The 21,466-nt window shown below is 37.4% G+C and overlaps 2 protein-coding genes across 2 annotated transcripts; both read right to left on the minus strand.

The window, feature by feature from the left end:
* Positions 1-13,499: 13,499 nt before the first annotated feature.
* On the minus strand, positions 13,500-13,865 carry LOC311169300 (uncharacterized protein; the record flags this gene model as incomplete). Its single annotated transcript, XM_084231119.1, has 1 exon — positions 13,500-13,865. One exon carries the CDS (start codon positions 13,863-13,865, stop codon positions 13,500-13,502), a length of 366 nt encoding a protein of 121 aa, XP_084087245.1.
* Positions 13,866-18,957: 5,092 nt separating this feature from the next.
* On the minus strand, positions 18,958-19,347 carry LOC311169293 (uncharacterized protein; the record flags this gene model as incomplete). The annotated part of the gene is made up of 1 exon (XM_084231112.1): positions 18,958-19,347. The coding sequence occupies one exon, from the start codon at positions 19,345-19,347 to the stop codon at positions 18,958-18,960; it is 390 nt and encodes a 129-aa protein (XP_084087238.1).
* Positions 19,348-21,466: the final 2,119 nt, after the last annotated feature.

A 21,466-nucleotide genomic window follows, 5' to 3' on the forward strand; every position in this document is an offset into this window, starting at 1 on the left:
GACCCATAACAGGCCTGAACTTCAAACTTATTAAGGAAGAAATATGCATATACAACCAAATCTCAGGTTAATTCAGGGGGTCAATGGAGATACAGAATGACAAAGGAGTATAGAAAAAGGTAAGAGAGATGACAGGACACGGGCTTCAAAACACTGCAGTCAGGGCTCCGCTCAGGGCTTCATGCTTGCTGAGTTTCTACCTGAAATTCCACTTCATGTGTCTATGTCACTCACCCCCTCACAACCTTCAGGTCTTGTTTAATATCACTATCTTGGAGAGGACTTCCACAAACAACCTCATTTATAATTGCTTCCTTCCCACATATCTGTCTCCCTACTCAATTTTTCTTCATAGCATTTATCATCACATAATCACTTGGTTGCCTGTTCTCACTAAAATATAGGCCAAGAGAGGACAAAAGTATATTTTCCCCCACCTGAAGAACAAAACATAGAAAAAGAAACAATAGATTAGTGTCCCATAATAAAGATGTTTGAATATCAAGGTAAAAGTGTGGAATTCATGCTAAAGGTGATGATATAATCAGGTCTATCTTGAGTCACAACAATCATCACCCCTTATCCAACTCATTTAGTCATACCTTATTTCTTTTAAACCATCATTTGTTAAATTACCCATGAGCAAAAATATTTCCTTGAGTACCTGTGGCAGCTTATGTGAGTGGCACTCTCAGGAATACTGAGAACTACTAGAAGGTGTCCCAAGGACCAGAGTTTCTAAGATGAAATATCTACTGTCACATACTGGGAAATAAAATCCCTTTGGGATAGTCACAATTTGCATTTATTTTTTAGCTTTCTTTTAAATATGAATATGTATGAACCTATTTCCCTAAATCATATACAGTATTATTTTTTAAAAAAAAGATTTATTTATGCATACAAGAGCTGGGGTATAGGCCGGAGGTGTGGGGGGGTGAGAGGATTCACCAGAGACAGAGTGGGGAACAGAATAGGCAGATCGAACAAAGTACACTGCTGAGGGGAGCAGGGGGCAAGTCAGGAGAGATCTGCTGCACCATGTGGATAGCTCCCTGGCAGGCCTGGGGGTGGGGAGGATCAAACTCATGCTGCAGAGGCTGTGGAAAGCTTCATAGGTTGCCTCTTAACCCCTTGGGCCACCAGGGAGGCCCCCATATACAGTATTTTAAACCAATGACACCTCAATAAATATAAGTTATATTTAGTTATTTTTAATATCTTACTGAGTTAATGTTTTCATCATTGTTTCTACTTTAGTAGTGTAGGATCCCTCACTTCCGATGTTGTTGCTATAGTGTACCCAGCCCCAAAGAACCCATAGCTAACCACCATAATCCAATATGTTTCCTCCTCTCTTAGATATCTTCCCTCTCTGGTCCTTTCCTCCCCCTCTGGTTGCACCCATTACACAGTCAGCTTTTAAGGATTAGTTTTTTTGCTTGGTTTTATCTGACTTTTTTTTTTTTTCTGTACTCCACATATAAGTGATACAATACAGTCTTCGTCTTTCTCCTTCTGGATGATTTTGCTTAGTATCACCTCTTCCACTCCATCCATGTTGCCACAAATGGCAGGAGTTTATCAGTTTTGATGGCTGAGTAGTATTCCATGGTATGTCTGTGTGCGTGTATCTACTAATCTACACATCTATCTATTTTAATCCATTCACCACATTTTGGGGAGTTACTTTGTTTCCATATCCAAAATTCCAAGGACTGTAATAGGAGCAGCCGTTGGATGTAATGGAGGACCATCACAAGAAAAGAACCAGTCTGACATTGTTCAACAAACATAACTGCAATAAAAATTACTTGTAAACTAAAATAAATAATCTTTTAAGTTCTTTTGAAAGGTATTATCATAGAGTATTTGTTAGAGTATGGATATTTTATGGGTACCCAAGCTTTCAAATCCTACAGAGAACTATTGGCATTTCTACACAGACTGAAGGAATAGGGGATATTAAGTCAAACAAGTTTGTAAGTAACCATCCAGAGGCAGCTCAAGTTTCCTTCCCCTTCAGTAGAAGATTTCTGTGGTTACCAGAGTTCTCCTCATCACCTTCCTTTCCTCTGAGTCCCTAGAAACCTTCTTGTTTGGGCTATATACCCAGGTTTTATTCTTGAGGAATTAGTCTTGCTTCCCCAAGAAGATGCCAGTTTTTATGGCAGCAACTATCACTTTTCTTTGTCTGCATAGCACCTGTCACAGAAGTTATCAAGCATATATTTAGGGATCAATGAATCTCTGTTGATCAGGTGCTAAACCCAAGAGGAAGCAATATTTACCATCAATTCGCTTATTTAATTGTATTTTTAAGAGTCAAAATTCCTGAAAGTGTGGTCTAGGGACTATCAGTATCAGCATCACCTGAGAACTTGACTAAAATAAAAATTTTCAGACACTATCCCAGACCTAAGCCAGAACTACAGGGGATAGGGATGGATATGGAAATCTGTTTTTCAAGCCATTTCAGTAATTATGATAAACACTGTCACTCGAGAGCATCTGATGTAGATTAATCCTCTAGTCACCTAGACAACATTTCTAGATAAAATAGCATTGGGCCACACAAATGGTTAATTTGCCAAACTTTTATTTTTGAGAACATTTTGACTTGTTTAAACAAGGCAAATGATTATGGCATGGTATTGGAACAAGAACAGACATACAGACCAATGGAATCGAATAGAAAATCCAGAAATAAACCCACAGATTTATGGTCAACTAATCTTTGACAAAGGAGCAAAGACTATGCATTGGAGCAAAGAAAGTTTGTTCAATAAATGGTGCTGGGAAAACTGGGTCGCTACATGCAAAAGAATGAAGCTTGACCACTACCTCACACCATACACAAAAATCAACTCAAAATGGATTAAAGAACTAGACATAAGACCTGAAACCATAAAATATATAGAAGGAAATATAGGCGAAACACTACGTGATCTGCACATCAAAGACATCTTTACAGACACATCACCCAAAGCAGTGATAGTGAAGGCAAAGATAAACAGCTGGGACTACATCAAATTAAAGAGCTTCTGCACAGCAAAAGAGACAATAACAAAAACAAAGAGAAACCCCACCAACTGGGAGAACATTTTTGCACCCAACACTAATGATAAAGGACTGATCACAAAAATCTGCAAAGAGCTGATGAGACTCAACAACAACAAAGAAAATAATCCAGTCAAAAAATGGGCAGAAGAGCTAAAAAGAAACTTCTCTGAAGAGGAAATGCAAATGGCCAACAGGCATGTGAAAAAATGTTCAACATCACTTGCCATCAGGGAAATGCAAATCAAAACTACCATGAGATACCATCTTACACCAGTGAGAATGGCACATATTAAAAAAAACTAGCAACAACAAATGCTGGCGAGGGTGTGGAGAAAAAGGAACTCTTCTGCACTGTTGGTGGGAGTGCAAACTGGTACAACCACTGTGGAGAGCTGTGTGGAGATTTCTGGACCTACTAAACATAGAGCTTCCATAGGATCCAGCAATTCCACTCCTAGGTATTTACCCAAAGGAAACAGAAACATCAATTCCAAAGAACACCTGCACCCCTATGTTTATAGCAGCACTGTTTACAATAGCTAAGCTTTGGAAACAACCCAAATGCCCAAAAATAGATGACTGGATCAAGAAGATGTGGTACATATATACCATGGAATATTACTCAGCATTCAAAAGAGATAAACACATGCAATTTGCAGCAACATGGATGGCGCTGGAAGGGATCATGCTCAGCGAAATAAGCCAAAAAGAAAAAGAAAAATACCGGATGGTCTCACTCATAGCAGGAATCTAGAAAACTTAAATAAGGGACCAGGAAAATGAATAACTATAAGAAAGTGAAAATCAAAATCAACAAAAAACTATGAACCAGAGACACTTTTAGGGGGGCGGGGGCGGGAGGGGAGGGATTGGGGTCAGAATGGGGGGGCTGCAATTGTATGGGGAATATAACAATAAAATTTAAAAAAAAAATTAAAAAAAATAAACAAGGGAAAAAAAATAAAATGAGAAACAAATGAAAAAAAATAAATAAATAAACAAGGCAAATGGTGGGGCCTCCCTGGTGGCGCAAGGGGTTATGCACTGCACTATGAAGCAATCCTCAGCCTCTGCAGCACAAGTTTGATCCCCAGTCGGCCAGGAAGCAACCCACATGGTGAGGCAGATCTCTCCTGTCTCGCCTGCTCCTCCCCTCAGCAGTGTATTTCAGTCTGCCTGTTCTGTTCCCCACTCTGTCTCTGCTGGATCCTCTCACCCCCCCCCCCCGCACCTCTGGCCTGTACCCCAGCTCTTGTCTGTATAAATAATCTTTAAGAAAAAAAAAAGGTAAACGGTGATTAACAGTGTACTTTCTCTGATTCACAAAGCTTAGATAATAATGGAAACACAGTCTATTTGTGCAATCATTCTTCTAAATCAAAAAGGTTTTGCAGTGAAGGTTACTGGTCCATGTTTATTTTAACTTTTGCCTTATTCTCCCCCAAACCTGGCTTATCTGTAAGTTCTGAAATTGGAATCTAAAGCACAAAGGTCATTATTGAAAGCTCAGGCTAGCTGCCACAAACTTCAGAATATTTGGAGGATTTTAGCATCCAAATAATAGATTTCAGTTCCTCATTCACCACCCTCTTTGGACAACCTCATCTTAGAGGCTGTAAATAGAGGCAAGACCAAGAACAAAGACTGTTCACACTCACGGTGAGGACCCCAGGGAGTTCATTACATGCTTAGAAGGTTTTAAGTGTGATTTAGGAAACTCAATGTTGATCTGTAATCTGTTCAAGAACCAAAATTGCCCAAAGGAAAGCCATGAACCCCATAGACTTAGAAGTTAACTTTATTTCTACCTGATTGAATGGTATATTAGTCAGTGCTACCCAGAGAAACAGAACTAATATGAGAGATGATAGATAGGTAGGTAGGTAGGTAGGTAGGTAGGTAGGTAGATAATAGATAGATAATATATATTTATGTTACAATAGGAGACAGATTTATAGGATGTACAATAGAATATATACATGGTCCGCATAGCATATAAAAGGAGATATGAGAATTTTTTTTAAATAATGATCTTGCTACTTCAATCTCACTCCACTACCATACCAACTGTGTCTATGAGCTATTATATCATCACAAATCCCTAGCATAAAAATCAAAGCACAACAAAAGGAAAGATATACTCTTTCTCCCTTTGCACAAAGTACTCTAAATACAGATGTGTGCATGCCCATTTTAAGAGTCAAGGATCAAACAAGAACTTGGTTTTGAAATGTTTGAGAACTTTTTTTTTTTTTTTTTGTGGGACCCTCACCCTCGGCCAGGGATCGAACCGGCACTGCAGAGGCTGCAGGCAGCCTCGCAGCCCAGCACTCAACTGCTGTGCCACCAAATATTATTGCAGTTACTCGGTTTACAAATACCCAAAGAATAGAGTCAATAAATGTTTTAATACTTATTTAAAAATAGACATCCTATTGCAAAGAAAATTTATCAGAAACTTCATCCTAACTTCTGTTCTTACAAGTTCATGGTCACAGTAACACAGACAAGGTGGCAACTAAAGTGCCTTTTTTCCAAATGCATATTGATAATGTCTGAAGAAATGAAATATGAGATCCTAAAATATTCTTATTAATTAGTAATTACTTAGCATGAAACTACTTAGAAGTGACTTGTAAACTTACATTGAGGGGGAAAAGCCTTTGAAAATAAGGTCCGGGAAGGAAAATATATCTTAGAGGATGATGCCAAAAGGTATGGAAGTGTGGATGTCATATCACAGCTATGGTCACATGAGACCTCTGGTCTCTGAAGAGTTTGTAGCCATGGTAACGAGGCACAGCAAGTGCAGGTTCTTCCCCACCATCTTAACTGGAGTCAGAGAAACCACTTCCACCAACAAGGCAGAAGTAACTCTTTTCCTAACAGCCCAGCCAGCGATAGGAGTAAAATTTTAACTGCGTGCCTGGGGCAGAGAATATATGGAAAATCTCTGGCCTTCTACTTTGTTTCATCAGTTTTTTTGTGAATCGTGAAACTTGCTAAAAATAGATTTTAAGCAGTTAATGGATTTCTACATTATTGTTTTCTAGACACTCAGTTGTATCAGTACAATTTACTAATTGTTCACTGTATTATACTATAAACTCTGTCACATATTCTCAAATGAACTTTGATGTATTTCCACATTCTTCATTCTATGTATGGCTTTCTTTTATTTTTTCTTAAAACAAAAATATATTCTTTATTATCCCCTTGGTATCTTTAGAATATATTTAAATTCATGTAGAATTAGGTTATTCAATGAAGAATCTAGTGGACATCTTAATTTACATATTAATTGAAGAGGTTTACACTTATGACAGTTTTCCCATTCAAGACAAGATACACATTGCCATTTTCTCAGAATTTTTTCTTTAATAAGATTTTCTTCTATTATGATGTTCTTCAAATATGTCCTTGCATTTTTCTTGTTAATATTTTCCCAAATTATTTTTGTACTTCCACTGTAGAAATCCACTCATCACAAAATATATCCTCAATGACAAATACTCATTGTAATATAAGCAGTTGTGTTTTAATATCTCATTTTATTTAAACTCATGTTGCATTGTGAGTCTCATAATTTTAACTTGTGATTATTACTGCTGATTCAAAAAACCCCAAGTAGCAATATTTCACTTCATCTTGTCAGCCTTTACCATAATTCATAAATTGCCACTATTGAAGGAACATGTTTTTTTCTATTTTGGAAGTTTCTTTTTTCTCATTAGTTATGATTATTTCACTGACCCTCCCCCCCTCCAAGATTGCAAAAATTGATTTTTGTAAATTGGCTATTCATTGTCAGGACTTGTTTTCCTAAAAAACTTAAGTTCAAAATTAAACCTAAATATATTAGTGTTTCATGGTGGGTTTTTTTTTGTTGTTGTTGTTGTTAATATACAATTTTCCTAGCTTCTTTTGTATTCCCCCCTTCAAAAATATAACCATGAAAGTGTCATCCGAGCTTCTCATAATGGCTCCCATACGACTTTCTACAGAGGATCCGTGATCACATTTCTGATGACCTCTCGTCTTGGCTTCTTTAAAATGCTAGATAATGTCACTCATTCCCAGATTAATTCATAAATATTTATAACACAGACAATCCTTTTTTATGAACTGTGTTACTGATTGTAGCTGGTGCAATGGAAATGTTAAAGATGTACCTTGGTGCTCTGTTAATGCTTCAGAATATAGACATACTTTAGGTGGTTAAATTCTTCAGTAGATGGTCAATGTTAAAGATTGGGGAATAATAATCTGGGAAAGACTAGAATACACTGAAATTAAATAAATACAGGGGTTATTTAATACAAGTAGAAATTTGGAGATGGAAACTTTTTAAGTCAGAGAGTCATTGGTCAGAATCCCTGGCCCCACCATTTACAAATCTTTTTTTTTTTTTTTTGAGAACCTGCTCAATTTATTTTTTTTATAAATTGTTTTTGTTTTTATATTCCTCATACAATTGCGACCCCCTTATTTTGACCCCAATCCCTCCCCTCCCCGCCCCCCACCCCCCACAGAGTGTCTCTGGTTCATAGTTGTTTGTTGATTTTGATTTTTACTGTCTCATAGTTATTCTTTTTCCTGGTCCCTTATTTCAGTTTTCTAGATTCCTGCTATGAGTGAGACCATCCGGTATTTTTGTTTTTCTTTCTAGCTTATTTTGCTGAGCATGATCCCTTCCAGCGCCATCCATGTTGCTGCAAATGGCATGTGTTTATCTTTTTTGAATGCTGAGTAATATTCCATGGCATATATGGACCACATCCTCTTGATCCAGTCATCTATTTTTGGGCATTTGGGTTGTTTCCAAAGCTTAGCTATTGTAAACAGTGCTGCTATAAACATAGGGGTGCAGGTGTTCTTTGGAATTGATGTTTCTGTTTCCTTTGGGTAAATACCTAGGAGTGGAATTGCTGGATCATATGGAAGCTCTATGTTTAGTAGGTCCAGAAATCTCCACACAGCTCTCCATAGTGGTTGGACCAGTTTGCACTCCCACCAACAGTGCAGGAGAGTTCCTTTTTCTCCACAACCTTGCCAACATTTGTTGTTGCTAGTTTTTTTAATATGTGCCATTCTCACTGGTGTGAGATGGTATCTCATGGTAGTTTTGATTTGCATTTCCCTGATTACAAGTGATGTTGTACATTTTTTCATATGCCTGTTAGCCATTTGCATTTCCTCTTTGGAGAAGTTTCTTTTTAGCTCTTCTGCCCACTTTTTGACTGGATTATTTTCTTTGTTGTTGTTGAGTCTCATCAACTCTTTGCAGATTTTTGTGATCACTCCTTTACTGTTAGTGTTGTGTGCAAAAATGTTCTCCCAGTCGGTGGGGTTTCTCTTAGTTTTTGTTATTGTCTCTTTTGCTAAGCAGAAGCTCTTTAATTTGATGTAGTCCCAGCTGTTTATCTTTGCCTTCACTATCACTGCTTTGGGTGATGTGTCTGTGAAGATGTCTTTGATGTGCATATCACGTAGTGTTTCGCCTATATTTCCTACTATGTATTTTATAGTTTCAGGTCTTATGTCTAGTTCTTTAATCCATTTTGAGTTGGTTTTTGTGTATGGTGTGAGGCAGTAGTCAAGCTTCATTCTTTTGCATGTAGCGACCCAGATTTCCCAGCACCATTTATTGAACAAACTTTCTTTGCTCCAATGCATAGTCTTTGCTCCTTTGTCAAAGATTAGTTGACCATTAATCTGTGGGTTTACTTCAGGATTTTCTATTCAATTCCATTAGTCTGTGTGTCTGTTCTTGTTCCAATACCATGCAGTTTTGATGATTATGGCTTTGTAGTATAGTTTGAAGTCTGGGAGTGTGATGCCTCCATTCCCTTTTTTTTTTTTTCAGGAGAGCTTTGGCTATTCGGGGTGTTTGGTGATTCCATATGAATTTCATCAATAATTGTTCTATTTCTTTGAAGAATGACATTGAAATTTTGATTGGAATAGCATTGAATCTGTATATTGCTTTTGGTAGGATGGCCATTTTAATAATGTTTATTCTTCCAATCCATGAGCAGGTGATGTCTTTCCATTTCTTTGTGTCTTCTTCTATTTCTTTTAACAGCGTTTTATAATTTTCTTTGTAGAGGTCCTTTACCTCTTTTGTTAGTTTTATTCCCAAGTATTTGATTTTTTTTGTTTTGATAATAAAAGGAATGTTTTTTTTTATTTCTTCTTCTTCAGATTTATTGTTTGTGTATAGGAAGGCTACTGAATTTTGCGTGTTGATTTTGTATCCTGCCACTTTACTGAACTGATTGATGAGTTGAATTAGTTTTTCTGTGGAGTTTTTGGGGTTCTCTATGTATATTATCATATCATCTGCAAACAGTGATAGTTTGACTTCTTCTTTTCCTATTTGAATTCCTTGTATGTCTTTCTCTTGTCTTATTGCTCTGGCTAGGACTTCCAGTATTATATTGAAAAGCAGTGGTGAGAGTGGACATCCTTGTCTTGTTCCAGATCTTAATGGAATTGCTTTCAGCTTTTCACCATTAAGAATGATACTGGCTGTTGGCTTGTCATATATGGCCTTTATGATGTTGAGGTATTTTCCTTGTATCCCAAGAATTTCAAGGGCTTTTATCATGAATGGGTGTTGCACTTTGTTGAAAGCTTTCTCGGCATCTATTGATATTATCATATGGTTTTTATATTTCTTTTTGTTGATGTGTTGGATAACGTTGATTGATTTTCAGATGTTGAACCATCCTTGTGTCCCTGGAATGAATCCTACTTGGTCATGGTGAATTATCTTATGGATACATTGTTGGATTCTGATAGCTAAAATTTTATAGAGGATTTTTGCATCAGTGTTCATTAGGAAGATTGGCCTGTAGTTTTCTTTTTTTGTGTTGTTCTTGTTTGGTTTTGGTATTAGTGTAATTTTGGCTTCATAGAACGTGTTTGGATTATCCCTTCCTTCTCAATTTTTTGGAAGAGTTTGTGAAGGATAGGCACTAATTTGTCTCTTAATGTTTGGTAGAATTCATTTGTAAATCCATCAGGTCCTGGGCTTTAGTTTTTGGGGAGGTTTTTGATTACCATTTCAATTTTGCTGCTTGTAATTGGTCTGTTTAGGTGTTCTATTTCTTCTTTATCTACTTTTGGGTGATTGTAGAGTTGTAGGAATTTGTCCATCTCCTCTAGATTCATTTACAAATCTTAAGAAATGTTCTTAAGCTAATGGAGCAGCAGCTTAAAATGTATGTGATGATATGTATTCCGTGGATTTATTCAAACTATTAATAGGCCTAATGAGGAAAGCAAATACAACCAAATACTAGGAAATGTACTTCCTAGTATTCTGATGTTAATGAAACTATAATGTGATTGAAGCATTTTGTGCAGCACATTGCTACTGAGAATACTATGTCAATTTATTAGACATGACATCATAATGTGTATTCAGTAATTACAGGACGCATACATCTTGTACCTATAAACTATTGGCCTGAAAATATTCTCTGGCTTCTCCATGAAAAACAATTGAGAGTTATTATAAATTTTGGTATCACCAAAAGAATTAGTTAATATCCTGAGAAAACAGGTTATGTCTGACCCATCTGACTATTTTTGAACATATTCATCAGTTAAAATCTTGCAGCTGGAAAAAGAGACAATAACAAAAACAAAGAGAAACCCCACCAGCTGGGAGAACATTTTTACATACAACACTAATGATAAAGGACTGATCACAAAAATCTACAAAGAGCTGATGAGACTCAACAAAAACAAAGAAAATAATCCAGTCAAAAAGTGGGCAGAAGAGCTAAAAAGAAACTTCTCCAAAGAGGAAATGCAAATGGCCAATAGGCATCTGAAAAAATGTTCAAAATCACTTGTAATCAGGGAAATGCAAATCAAAACTACCATGAGATACCATCTTATACCAGTGAGAATGGCACATATTAAAAAAACTAGCAACAAATGTTGGCGAGGTTGTGGAGAAAAAGGAACTCTCCTGCACTGTTGGTGGGAGTGCAAACTGGTCCAACCACTATGGAGAGCTGTGTGGAGATTTCTGGACCTACTAAACATAGAGCTTCCATATGATCCAGCAATTCCACTCCCAGGTATTTACCCAAAGGAAACAGAAACATCAATTCCAAAGAGCACCTGCACCCCTATGTTTATAGCAGAGCTATTTACAATAGCTAAGCTATGGAAACAACCCAAATGCCCAAAAATAAATGACTGTATCAAGAAGATGTGGTACATATACACAAAGGAATATTACACAACAATCAAAAAAGATAAACACATGCAGTTTGCAGCAACATGGATGGCGCTGGAAGGGATCATGCTCAGCAAAATAAGTCAGAAAGGAAAAAAAAATACCGGATGGTCTCACTCATAGCAGGAATCTAGAAAACTAAATAAGGGACCAGGAAAAAGACTAATTAATACAAAGTAAAAATCAAAATCAACAAGCAACAATAAACTAGAGATACACTACGATGGAGGGGGGAGGATCCCGGGAGAGAAAGGATTAGGGTCAAAATCAGGGGGGGTGCAATTGTATGGGGAATATAAACAAAATGAAAATGCATACATTGTGCAAAAATGAAAAATGATGTAAGAATTATATGAAATAAAATATTAAAAAATTAAAAATAAATAAATCTTTTAAAAAATCTTGCAGCTGGAGATTTAAGTGGATAAAAATGTTGATTATAAAACATGTATCACTAATTATAGTGAAAATGTCTTAGAGTTGTGTGATAAATATATTCATTAATCTCCTGAAGCTCTAATTATGTCTTTCCTTTTGCAAAATCCCAGAGTAGAGAAATTCATTCTGTTTCTTACAATGGTTCCTATTGTACAAATTGACTTTGAAAACATAATTAAATTTCCACTCCACAATATTGAGAAGATATTTTAACCACATTTTCATGTAAGGAAACTGTGTTCTAGGAGTAGTTGTATTATTAGACCAGAGTAACAAAACTAGTAACTGACAAAGTTATTATGCCATGCCCTGTAGATACTCCTAGCAGATGATCAACTCGTCTATGTTGAATATTTTAAAAAATGAGATGCCCATTTCTCAGGACAACTGAGCTAGTACCACACATCATATCTCATAATTTCACAGCAATACATAGTGAATACGTGCGACCATTCTTTTAAAAATTGGAATAAGCTCTTCATCTTCACCTGGGGCCCTGACTGCACCCATGAGTTATCCTGCAGAGGTTTTTCTGGATCTGAACCCTACCTTTCCCCAGTTCTCAAAATCACCTTCTGCACTGTCTCTCTTGTGCATGTCCAAGTATTGGAACTTTTGTGGGATAAAATGAGTTGGTTACATATAAATCAAAAAATTACAAGATGGAAGCAAATGTTGCATCCATTTCCGTGCAAACGGAAATAGGAAATAAAAGAAAATAAATATGTAAAACAAAAATTTAAGGAAAAAGGAAAGTGCCCTGTGTGGATAATAATATGGTATTAAGGAAGAGTATAGGTTAAATCCTCTACACTAAAAGATAAAATTTACATGAAAATGAGAGTTTCACCCTTGCCCAGATTCAAAGTTTGGACTGTCATACAGTGAAAAATATCCATTTGGCTAGGTTTCACATCACCGAAATTCACCCTGATATCTATGACCTATGGGGGTTGAGTAGACGCTATAGACTCTCCCTAGCTCAACTTTTGCCTCTGGTCCCTTCTTTATCCACCATCAGATAAGAGTAGCCACTTGAACATGTAGGCACAGAGGTAGACAAAGTCTGCTGGACAGTGTTTCCCTTCCCAAAAAAAGGAGAGAGCATTTCTTTAGAGGATATGATGCTATTCATCACTTGTCCTTCACCTCTTTTCTACCTGGAACACTGGTTATATACATCTTTGACTGTGACAGCATAAGGGTAAAAATCACACAAAAAGAGTGGGGAGAAGTAAGAGAAGAGAGATTCAACCAGAGGGGCAAGTGTTTGGAGGGGATGCTATTCAAGGTATGAAAACTGCAGGAAGTCATGAGGGCTGAGCCATGAGAGTGGAGATGAGGAACACAATTGGAATGACCATCTGATATTAGCTCTGCTAGGCTCTGAGGAGTTCACAGACATAGAGGAAAAAAAGTGTAAGTCAATGACACCTCTGACAAAATTGTTAGGAGCAAAGAATCATGTTTATTTGAAAATGATCACAATACAGAAATATGCAACAAGGAGTTGGGGGTGGGGGGTTACACTTGGTCTATGAATTCAAAGATGCCTCTGCTTTCCAGAAACATCATGGAGTTGCTCAGATTTCCTCAGCAACAAGCTAGACTTCAAGAAGACAAGGAATTTTCTGCAGGTTCTGAACATCTCTCTTCAGTGGATTCAGTTGTGATCATGATACAGTGAAGAAGAAATGCCTTGGAGTGATCATTTTAGAAGAAAACAGACTGTGGTGATGTTCTAGCAGCAAGAAGAATAGCATTTCCTGTAGACAAATGGCCGGTAGCTACAGCAAGATGAGCCATATCCAGATCTGTAGCCACAGCCATATCCAGAGCCATAGCCACAGCCATATCTGGAACCATAGCCACAGCCATATCCAGAACCATAGCCACAGCCATATCCGGAACCGTAGCCACAGCCATAGAGGGAGCCATAGCCACAGCCATATCCAGAACCATAGCCACAGCCATATCCAGAACCGTAGCCACAGCCATATCCAGAACCATAGCCACAGCCATAGCGGGAGCCATAGCCAAGGCCACAGCCATAGCCAAGGCCACAGCCGTAGCTACCATAGTAGTTTCCAAGGTAGTTGCAATACATGGTGTTAGGAGGTGAGGTTTCAGTTGACCTGTAGGAAGATCTTTCTGAAGTCGAGTATCAGCTACTCTTGCAGGACACTTATATACTCCAGCAATGGGCGGGTCAACCTCACATGGGCTCTGTTCTCATTTTACAACTATTTGCTAAAATGAGCTCATTCTGTGTACAACATCTTGTCAGGATGTCATATTACTGCCATCCTCGGAATTTTCTAATGGTTGTTTTAAACATAAAGATATATGTTGTAAACACCCAAGCTTATATAACCCTAATTTTACTTTCACAAATGTATTTCATGGCTATGACATTACACATAAGCAAAATAGATTGGGCTTATTTATATGTGTGTTTACTATTTTGCTCTTGTTCTCATTGACATTATCATAGCACATATCACAATGGTTTCCTTTTTTCCATTTATAATGTAAATCCTCTAAAGTACTTTTCATGGGTTTTGGACAAGGAATTGAATATTTCAAAATGCTACATTTACTCCCTGAAATAATCTCCACTCTGGAGGAAAATTTTCCATCAGTTTATGACATTCTATTCTTTCTTTAGGGCAATTTTTTTTAGGGAAGGCCAGATAAGTAAGTAATATAAAACTTACTATTACTAATTTAACCAAAAATTATGAAGTTTTCTGACTTTCAACTTAGAGTGTGGAAAATGCTTTGGTTCAAGAACTTCTTTGTTTAAGCTCAAGTTTTCAATGTAAGTCCGGTTATAATGTTCCTCATATATGTGTTATGGAGTCACACTCTCTACTAACATATGATCAATCAAAATTAGTACTTACAGAATCTGCAATGTTTCATTGCTTTTATTCCCACCTGTCTTCTCCTACAAACAATATTCAAATAACACTACCTATACCACTTTTGCGGGATTCTTCACAATTATGACATTAATAATGGTTTATACTTCCATGGTATTTATTTTGTCCTTACTTTGATTTTGTCATTTTTAAAGATTATTTTTATTGTGGTGCATTGCTTTAGAGCATTGTATATGATTTAGGAATAAGGTGCACACCTCTAAAATGTATGTTACAACATCACACCCACTACCAAAGCCCCAGTTATTTCTCATTCTACACCACTGGATCTCCTACCTCTCAGTTCTACAGTCAGATTTCTAGGGTTTGTTTCATCATGTGTTTTTCTGTTCCTCTGTTTTGCTTTTTATATTCATATATGAGAGAAATATCCTGTATTTTTTCTTTTTCTTTCTGACATATATTGCTTACTTTACATTAAAGTAAATTTTAACATTTTAATACAAGAAATACATCAGTCCAAGTTAATGCAGATACTTGAAAACTGTTATTATTTGGGAGTGCTTCTGTTTGGATACAAGAAGGGGGGGTGAGTAAAAGAAGGTAGTGACTGCCGATATAGAAGGATTTGTGCTTCATTCTTCGTAGTTCCTATATATTTCTGATAGATTCTATTACATTGTTAATGTTTATTGATTCTTACTTAGTAGTTGCAGGAACTAAAGTTTATAAATTTGAGAACACTTCCCATAGTCAAGTAATTAGTAAATGGATCTGACAAAATTTACCATGAAAAGCCTTGTCTCCTACAGAGCCACTGAAACTGGGAGAGGAACGTTCTGAACTTACTGCCTCTCATCTTCCCAATACTTTCAGTGTATGCTCTGTGACAAGTGATGGGCCCCTTCATGAGTTTGCCTTTTAATCTGAGCATGGTATTAAGCTTTCTTGGTAGACAGTGTTGCAGGGGAGAAACTGCAGGAGAAAGCAGTTTGCATTATTTGTTTGCAGCCCTGGACTGGGGGGTGGATAAGAGATGGCAGTGACAGGATGAGAGGACATTTGTTAAGGCTTTATTCACTGGTGGATGCTGGAGTCTCAGGATCAAGTTTTTGGTTTTGGAACACTCTGTTGAAACTAGCCTTTGAAGATTTCTCATCCAAGAGTATCTGCTGACTTCAAACCCACACAACACACAGATTCCCTCTCTAGCTATCCTGCCCCACAGAGTTGCCACTGCCCCTCAGCTTTCCAGACCTTCACCATTTGCTAATTGCTTGATTACCATCTGCACTCCAGAAGGCATCTCCTATTGGTCCACTGATTATAGAGCCTGGCCAAAGGAGTTATTTTTTTCCTGCTATCCAGGGTGCTGAACTGCAGTTCCAAGTTTTACCTTCTGGAGTATACTTCCACATCCCTAGAGAACCATATAGAATTTTCTCATCCTATAATCACCCGTTTATTATAGCTTTAAAATTGATTTTAATGTTAAGCTTTCCTGTTTAACCTTATGTGAGGTTTCCATCTACTACTGGACCCAGACTGACACACAGAGCTTTAGTTTTACAAGTCATTTTTGTATATGTGGTAGTCGATAAAATGCTAACAGATAAGATGAAGTAGTACATTAAGTGAAAAGGAAAAATGGAAGATAATGCAATAACAAAGACCAAAACGTAGAGAAAAGCAAAGAAAAATTTGTCAAGGTTTAAGACGTCACGGATGAGAAGTCTGCTCATTATGGAAACTATGAGAATAGATGACATCAAGTTAAAAGTAGGCAGGTGAGTCTGAAAGCATTCACAATAGATTTGCCATGTGATCCAGCAATTCCACACCAAGGTAACTACCTGGAGAGTACAAAGACACTAATTTGAAGGGCCAAGTGGACTCCTGTGTTCACTGCAGCACAATTTACATTAGTCACATTATGGAAAGGACCCAAGTGCCCAGGAACACACGAGTGGGTAAAGGTGTGGTGTAGCTCCACAATGGCTTCTACTAAGCTATAAAAGATAATGAAATCATACCACATGAACCCATGGATGGAACTGGAGAGGAAGATGTTCTAGAAGGTTCTTTGGAGGAGGGTAGGATAGGTTAAATTTGGGAATATGACTATTAAAATAAGCTTGACAGGGGCCTCCCTGGTGGTGCAAGGGGTTAAGACACAACCTATGAAGCTATCCACAGCCAGTGCAGCACGAGTTTGATCCCCCAGCCAAGGAGGAGACCCACATGGCACAGCAGACCTCTCTTGACTTGCCCACTGCTCCCCTCAGCACTGTATTTCAGTAGTCTTCCTGTTCTTCTCCCCACTCTGTCTCTGGTGAATCCTATCACCCTTCACACCTCTGGCCTGTACCCCAACTCTTGTATGCATCAATAAATAAAATCTTTTAAAAAATAAGCTTGACTGATAACTTTGACTAACTTACCAATTATTAATTACTTCATTGGAGATCTCATTGTTACTCATTGCTGCCTTATGGAGAAATTCCTCAACATTTGATGTTTCCCAAGATTTTATTCACAAGCCAGTCCTATTAAGTATAGCTGATAGTGCCTCTCACCCTTCCATTTTTACTCCAGAGTGACCTGTCCTTGATTATGATTGGTATGAATGGTCTCCTTACCTCAGCTGACTTGACACATTATCTCCAGGCCATTTAAGTCAGCCACATCTCTCAGTACAAAACTTAAAGAATAGTAGATGTAACCTTTTGTAAATAAACAAAATAAAGGAAAATAGCAATTTGAAAACCATGTATTTATTATCTCCCAGTCTTGGTGGATAAGAAATTGAAGTACACCCTAACTGGCATTTCTGCTCAGGATTCACACTCAATATTGCAATCATGTCTTCATCTAGGATATCTGCAAAAAACTTTGTGAAGTAACTTAGAGCAGCTTGATTTAACAAGTATGACCCAAATATTGCTTGGACATAGTTAAGCTAAAAAGTTAAATATTTGAAGTAAAATTAAATTTATCCATCTTGACTTTTACCTACCAAACCTTAAACATGTTATCTCTGGCCACTCCTTCCAGATGTGGAAACAAAACTGAGCTATGGAATTTCACGGCATGAGCATCATCATTTTCACATCAGGCTTCAGAAGACACATTTAATCCTGGCCAATAATTTCCCAGAATAGGAAGAGAACATAAAGGTATATATAAGTGGATTAATTGTACCCCTCTCCATAATTTTACAATTTTCCTCTAAAATAGTCCTAGTATAGGAGATCATTATTGGGTATAAACACATGTGGTGGTAGAGAGCCCAACAAGGAAGTCATTCCTTTTTAATTCCCTTTGTTTTGTTTCTCTATATTTCACATATGAGTAAAATCATCAAGTAATTGTCTTTCCCTTTCTGACTTATTTCACTTAACATAACCCCTCCAGTGCATTCATGTTGTCGTAAATAGCAAAATTTCAATTTTTAACCATGTACAAGTATTCTATTGTGTGCATATACCGCATCTTCTTAACACAGTCATATATTTTTTGAGCACTTGGGTTGTTTCCTAAACTTGGCTGATTTAAATAGTGCTGCAGCGAACCTAAGAGTGTGTTTGTCCTTCCCTATTCATTTGTCTGCAACTTTTAGGCTTACTCTTTCTAACCAATGTTTCACCATCAAAATTTCCCAAACCAGATTACTCTGAGACATATTTCTGTGTGTTTATGTGTATGTATATGTTGATGAGTATTCACATAGAAAGAAAGAAACATATCCAGAATCAGGAAACATGAAAGCATAGGAATGAAGGCTTCACTGAAATAAATTCAGAATACAGGACTCCAGTAGGGGCCCAGTCTTCTCAGACATAAAATTCAAGGTATGTAAACTTCAGAAAGTCATGAGTACTGAGCAATGAGAGTGGAGGCCAGAAACATGGTAGGAATGTCCAGCTGAGATTAACTCTGCCAGGCTCTGAGGAGGTCACAGACATAGAAGAAAATACTGTAAGTCAATGGCCATTTCTGACACAAAAGATACACAAATATTTTAGGAGCAAAGAATCATGTTTATTTGGAAATAATCACAATGCCAAAATATGCAACAAAAAATTTAGAGGGTTTGCACTTGGTCTATGACTTAAATGATGCCTTCTGCTTTCCAGACACATCATGGGGTAACTCAGGTTTTCTCAACAACAAGGTAGACTTCCAGGAGAACAACGTATTTTCTGCAGGTTCAGATTACTCTTTCTTCAGTGGATTCAGATGTGATCATGAGACTGCAGAGAAGAAACACCTTGGAATGATCATTTGGAAGAGAATATGGACTGTGGTTATGGTTTAGCAGCAAGAAGAATAGCAACTTCTGTAGACAAAAGGCCGGTAACCACAGAAGGAAGAGCCATATCCAGAGCCATAGCCACAGCCATAACCAGAGCCATAGCCACAGCCATAACCAGAGCCATAGCCACAGCCATATCTGGAGCCGCAGCCACAGCCATATCTGGAACCATAGCCACAGCCATATCCGGAACCATAGCCACAGCCATAGCGGGAGCCATAGCCACAGCCATATCCAGAACCGTAGCCACAGCCATATCCGGAACCGTAGCCACAGCCATATCCAGAACCATAGCCACAGCCATAGCGGGAGCCATAGCCAAGGCCACAGCCATAGCCAAGGCCACAGCCGTAGCTACCATAGTAGTTTCCAAGGTAGTTGCAGTACATGGTGTTAGGAGGTGAGGTTTCAGTTGACCTGTAGGAAGATCTTTCTGAAGTCGAGTATCAGCTACTCTTGCAGGACACTTATATACTCTCAGCAATGGGCGGGTCAACCTCACATGGGCTCTGTTCTCATTTTACAACTATTTGCTAAAATGAGCTCATTCTGTGTACAACATCTTGTCAGGATGTCATATTACTGCCATCCTAGGAATTTTCTAATGGTTGTTTTAAACATAAAGATATATGTTGTAAACACCCAAGCTTATATAACCCTAATTTTACTTTCACAATTGTATTTCATGGCTATGACATTACACATAAGCAAAATAGATTGGGCTTATTTATATGTGTGTTTACTATTTTGCTCTTGTTCTCATTGACATTATCATAGCACATATCACAATGTTTTCTTTTTTTCCATTTATAATGTGAATCCTCTAAAGTACTTTTCATGGGTTTCAGACAAGGAATTGAATATTTCAACATGCTACGTTTACTCCCTGAAATAATCTCCACTCTGGAGAAAATTTTCCATCAGTTTATGACATTCTATTCTTTCTTTAGGGCAAACAGTTTTTTAGGGAAGGCCAGATAAGTAATATAAAACTTACTATTACTACTTTACCAAAAATTATGAAGTTTTCCGACTTTCAACTTAGAGTGTGGAAAATGCTTTGGTTCAAAAACTTTGTTTAAGCTCAAGTTTTCAATGTAAGTCCGGTTATAATGTTCCTCATATATGTGTTATTGAGTTATGTTCTCTACTAACATATGATCAATCAAAATTAGTACTTAAAGAATCTGCAATGTTTTATTGTTTTTATTCCCACCTGACTTCTCCTACAAACAATATTCAAATAGCACTACCTATACCACTTTTGTGGGATTCTTTACAATTATGACATTAATAATGGTTTATACTTCCATGGTATTTATTTTGTCCTAACTTTGATTTTGTCATTTTTAAAGATTATTTTTATTGTGGTGCATTGCTTTAGAGCATTGTATATGATTTAGGAATAAGGTGCACACCTCTAAAATGTATGTTACAACATCACACCCACTACCAAAGCCCAAGTTATTTCTCATTCTACACCACTGGATCTCCTACCTCTCAGTTCTACAGTCAGATTTCTAGGGTTTGTTTCATCATGTGTTTTTCTGTTCCTCTGTTTTGCTTTTTATATTCATATATGAGAGAAATATCCTGTATTTTTTCTTTTTCTTTCTGACATATATTGCTTACTTTACATTAAAGTAAATTTTAACATTTTAATACAAGAAATACATCAGTCCAAGTTAATGCAGATACTTGAAAACTGTTATTATTTGGGAGTGCTTCTGTTTGGATACAAGAAGGGGGGGTGAGTAAAAGAAGGTAGTGACTGCCGATATAGAAGGATTTGTGCTTCATTCTTCGTAGTTCCTATATATTTCTGATAGATTCTATTACATTGTTAATGTTTATTGATTCTTACTTAGTAGTTGCAGGAACTAAAGTTTATAAATTTGAGAACACTTCCCATAGTCAAGTAATTAGTAAATGGATCTGACAAAATTTACCATGAAAAGCCTTGTCTCCTACAGAGCCACTGAAACTGGGAGAGGAACTTTCTGAACTTACTGCCTCTCATCTTCCCAATACTTTCAGTGTATGCTCTGTGACAAGTGATGGGCCCCTTCATGAGTTTGCCCTTTAATCTGAGCATGGTATTAAGCTTTCTTGGTAGACAGTGTTGCAGGGGAGAAACTGCAGGAGAAAGCAGTTTGCATTATTTGTTTGCAGCCCTGGACTGGGGGGTGGATAAGAGATGGCAGTGACAGGATGAGAGGACATTTGTTAAGGCTTTATTCACTGGTGGATGCTGGAGTCTCAGGATCAAGTTTTTGGTTTTGGAACACTCTGTTGAAACTAGCCTTTGAAGATTTCTCATCCAAGAGTATCTGCTGACTTCAAACCCACACAACACACAGATTCCCTCTCTAGCTATCCTGCCCCACAGAGTTGCCACTGCCCCTCAGCTTTCCAGACCTTCACCATTTGCTAATTGCTTGATTACCATCTGCACTCCAGAAGGCATCTCCTATTGGTCCACTGATTATAGAGCCTGGCCAAAGGAGT

This window comes from Talpa europaea (assembly GCF_964194135.1).
Source record: "Talpa europaea genome assembly, chromosome: 4".
Lineage (NCBI taxonomy): Eukaryota > Metazoa > Chordata > Mammalia > Eulipotyphla > Talpidae > Talpa > Talpa europaea.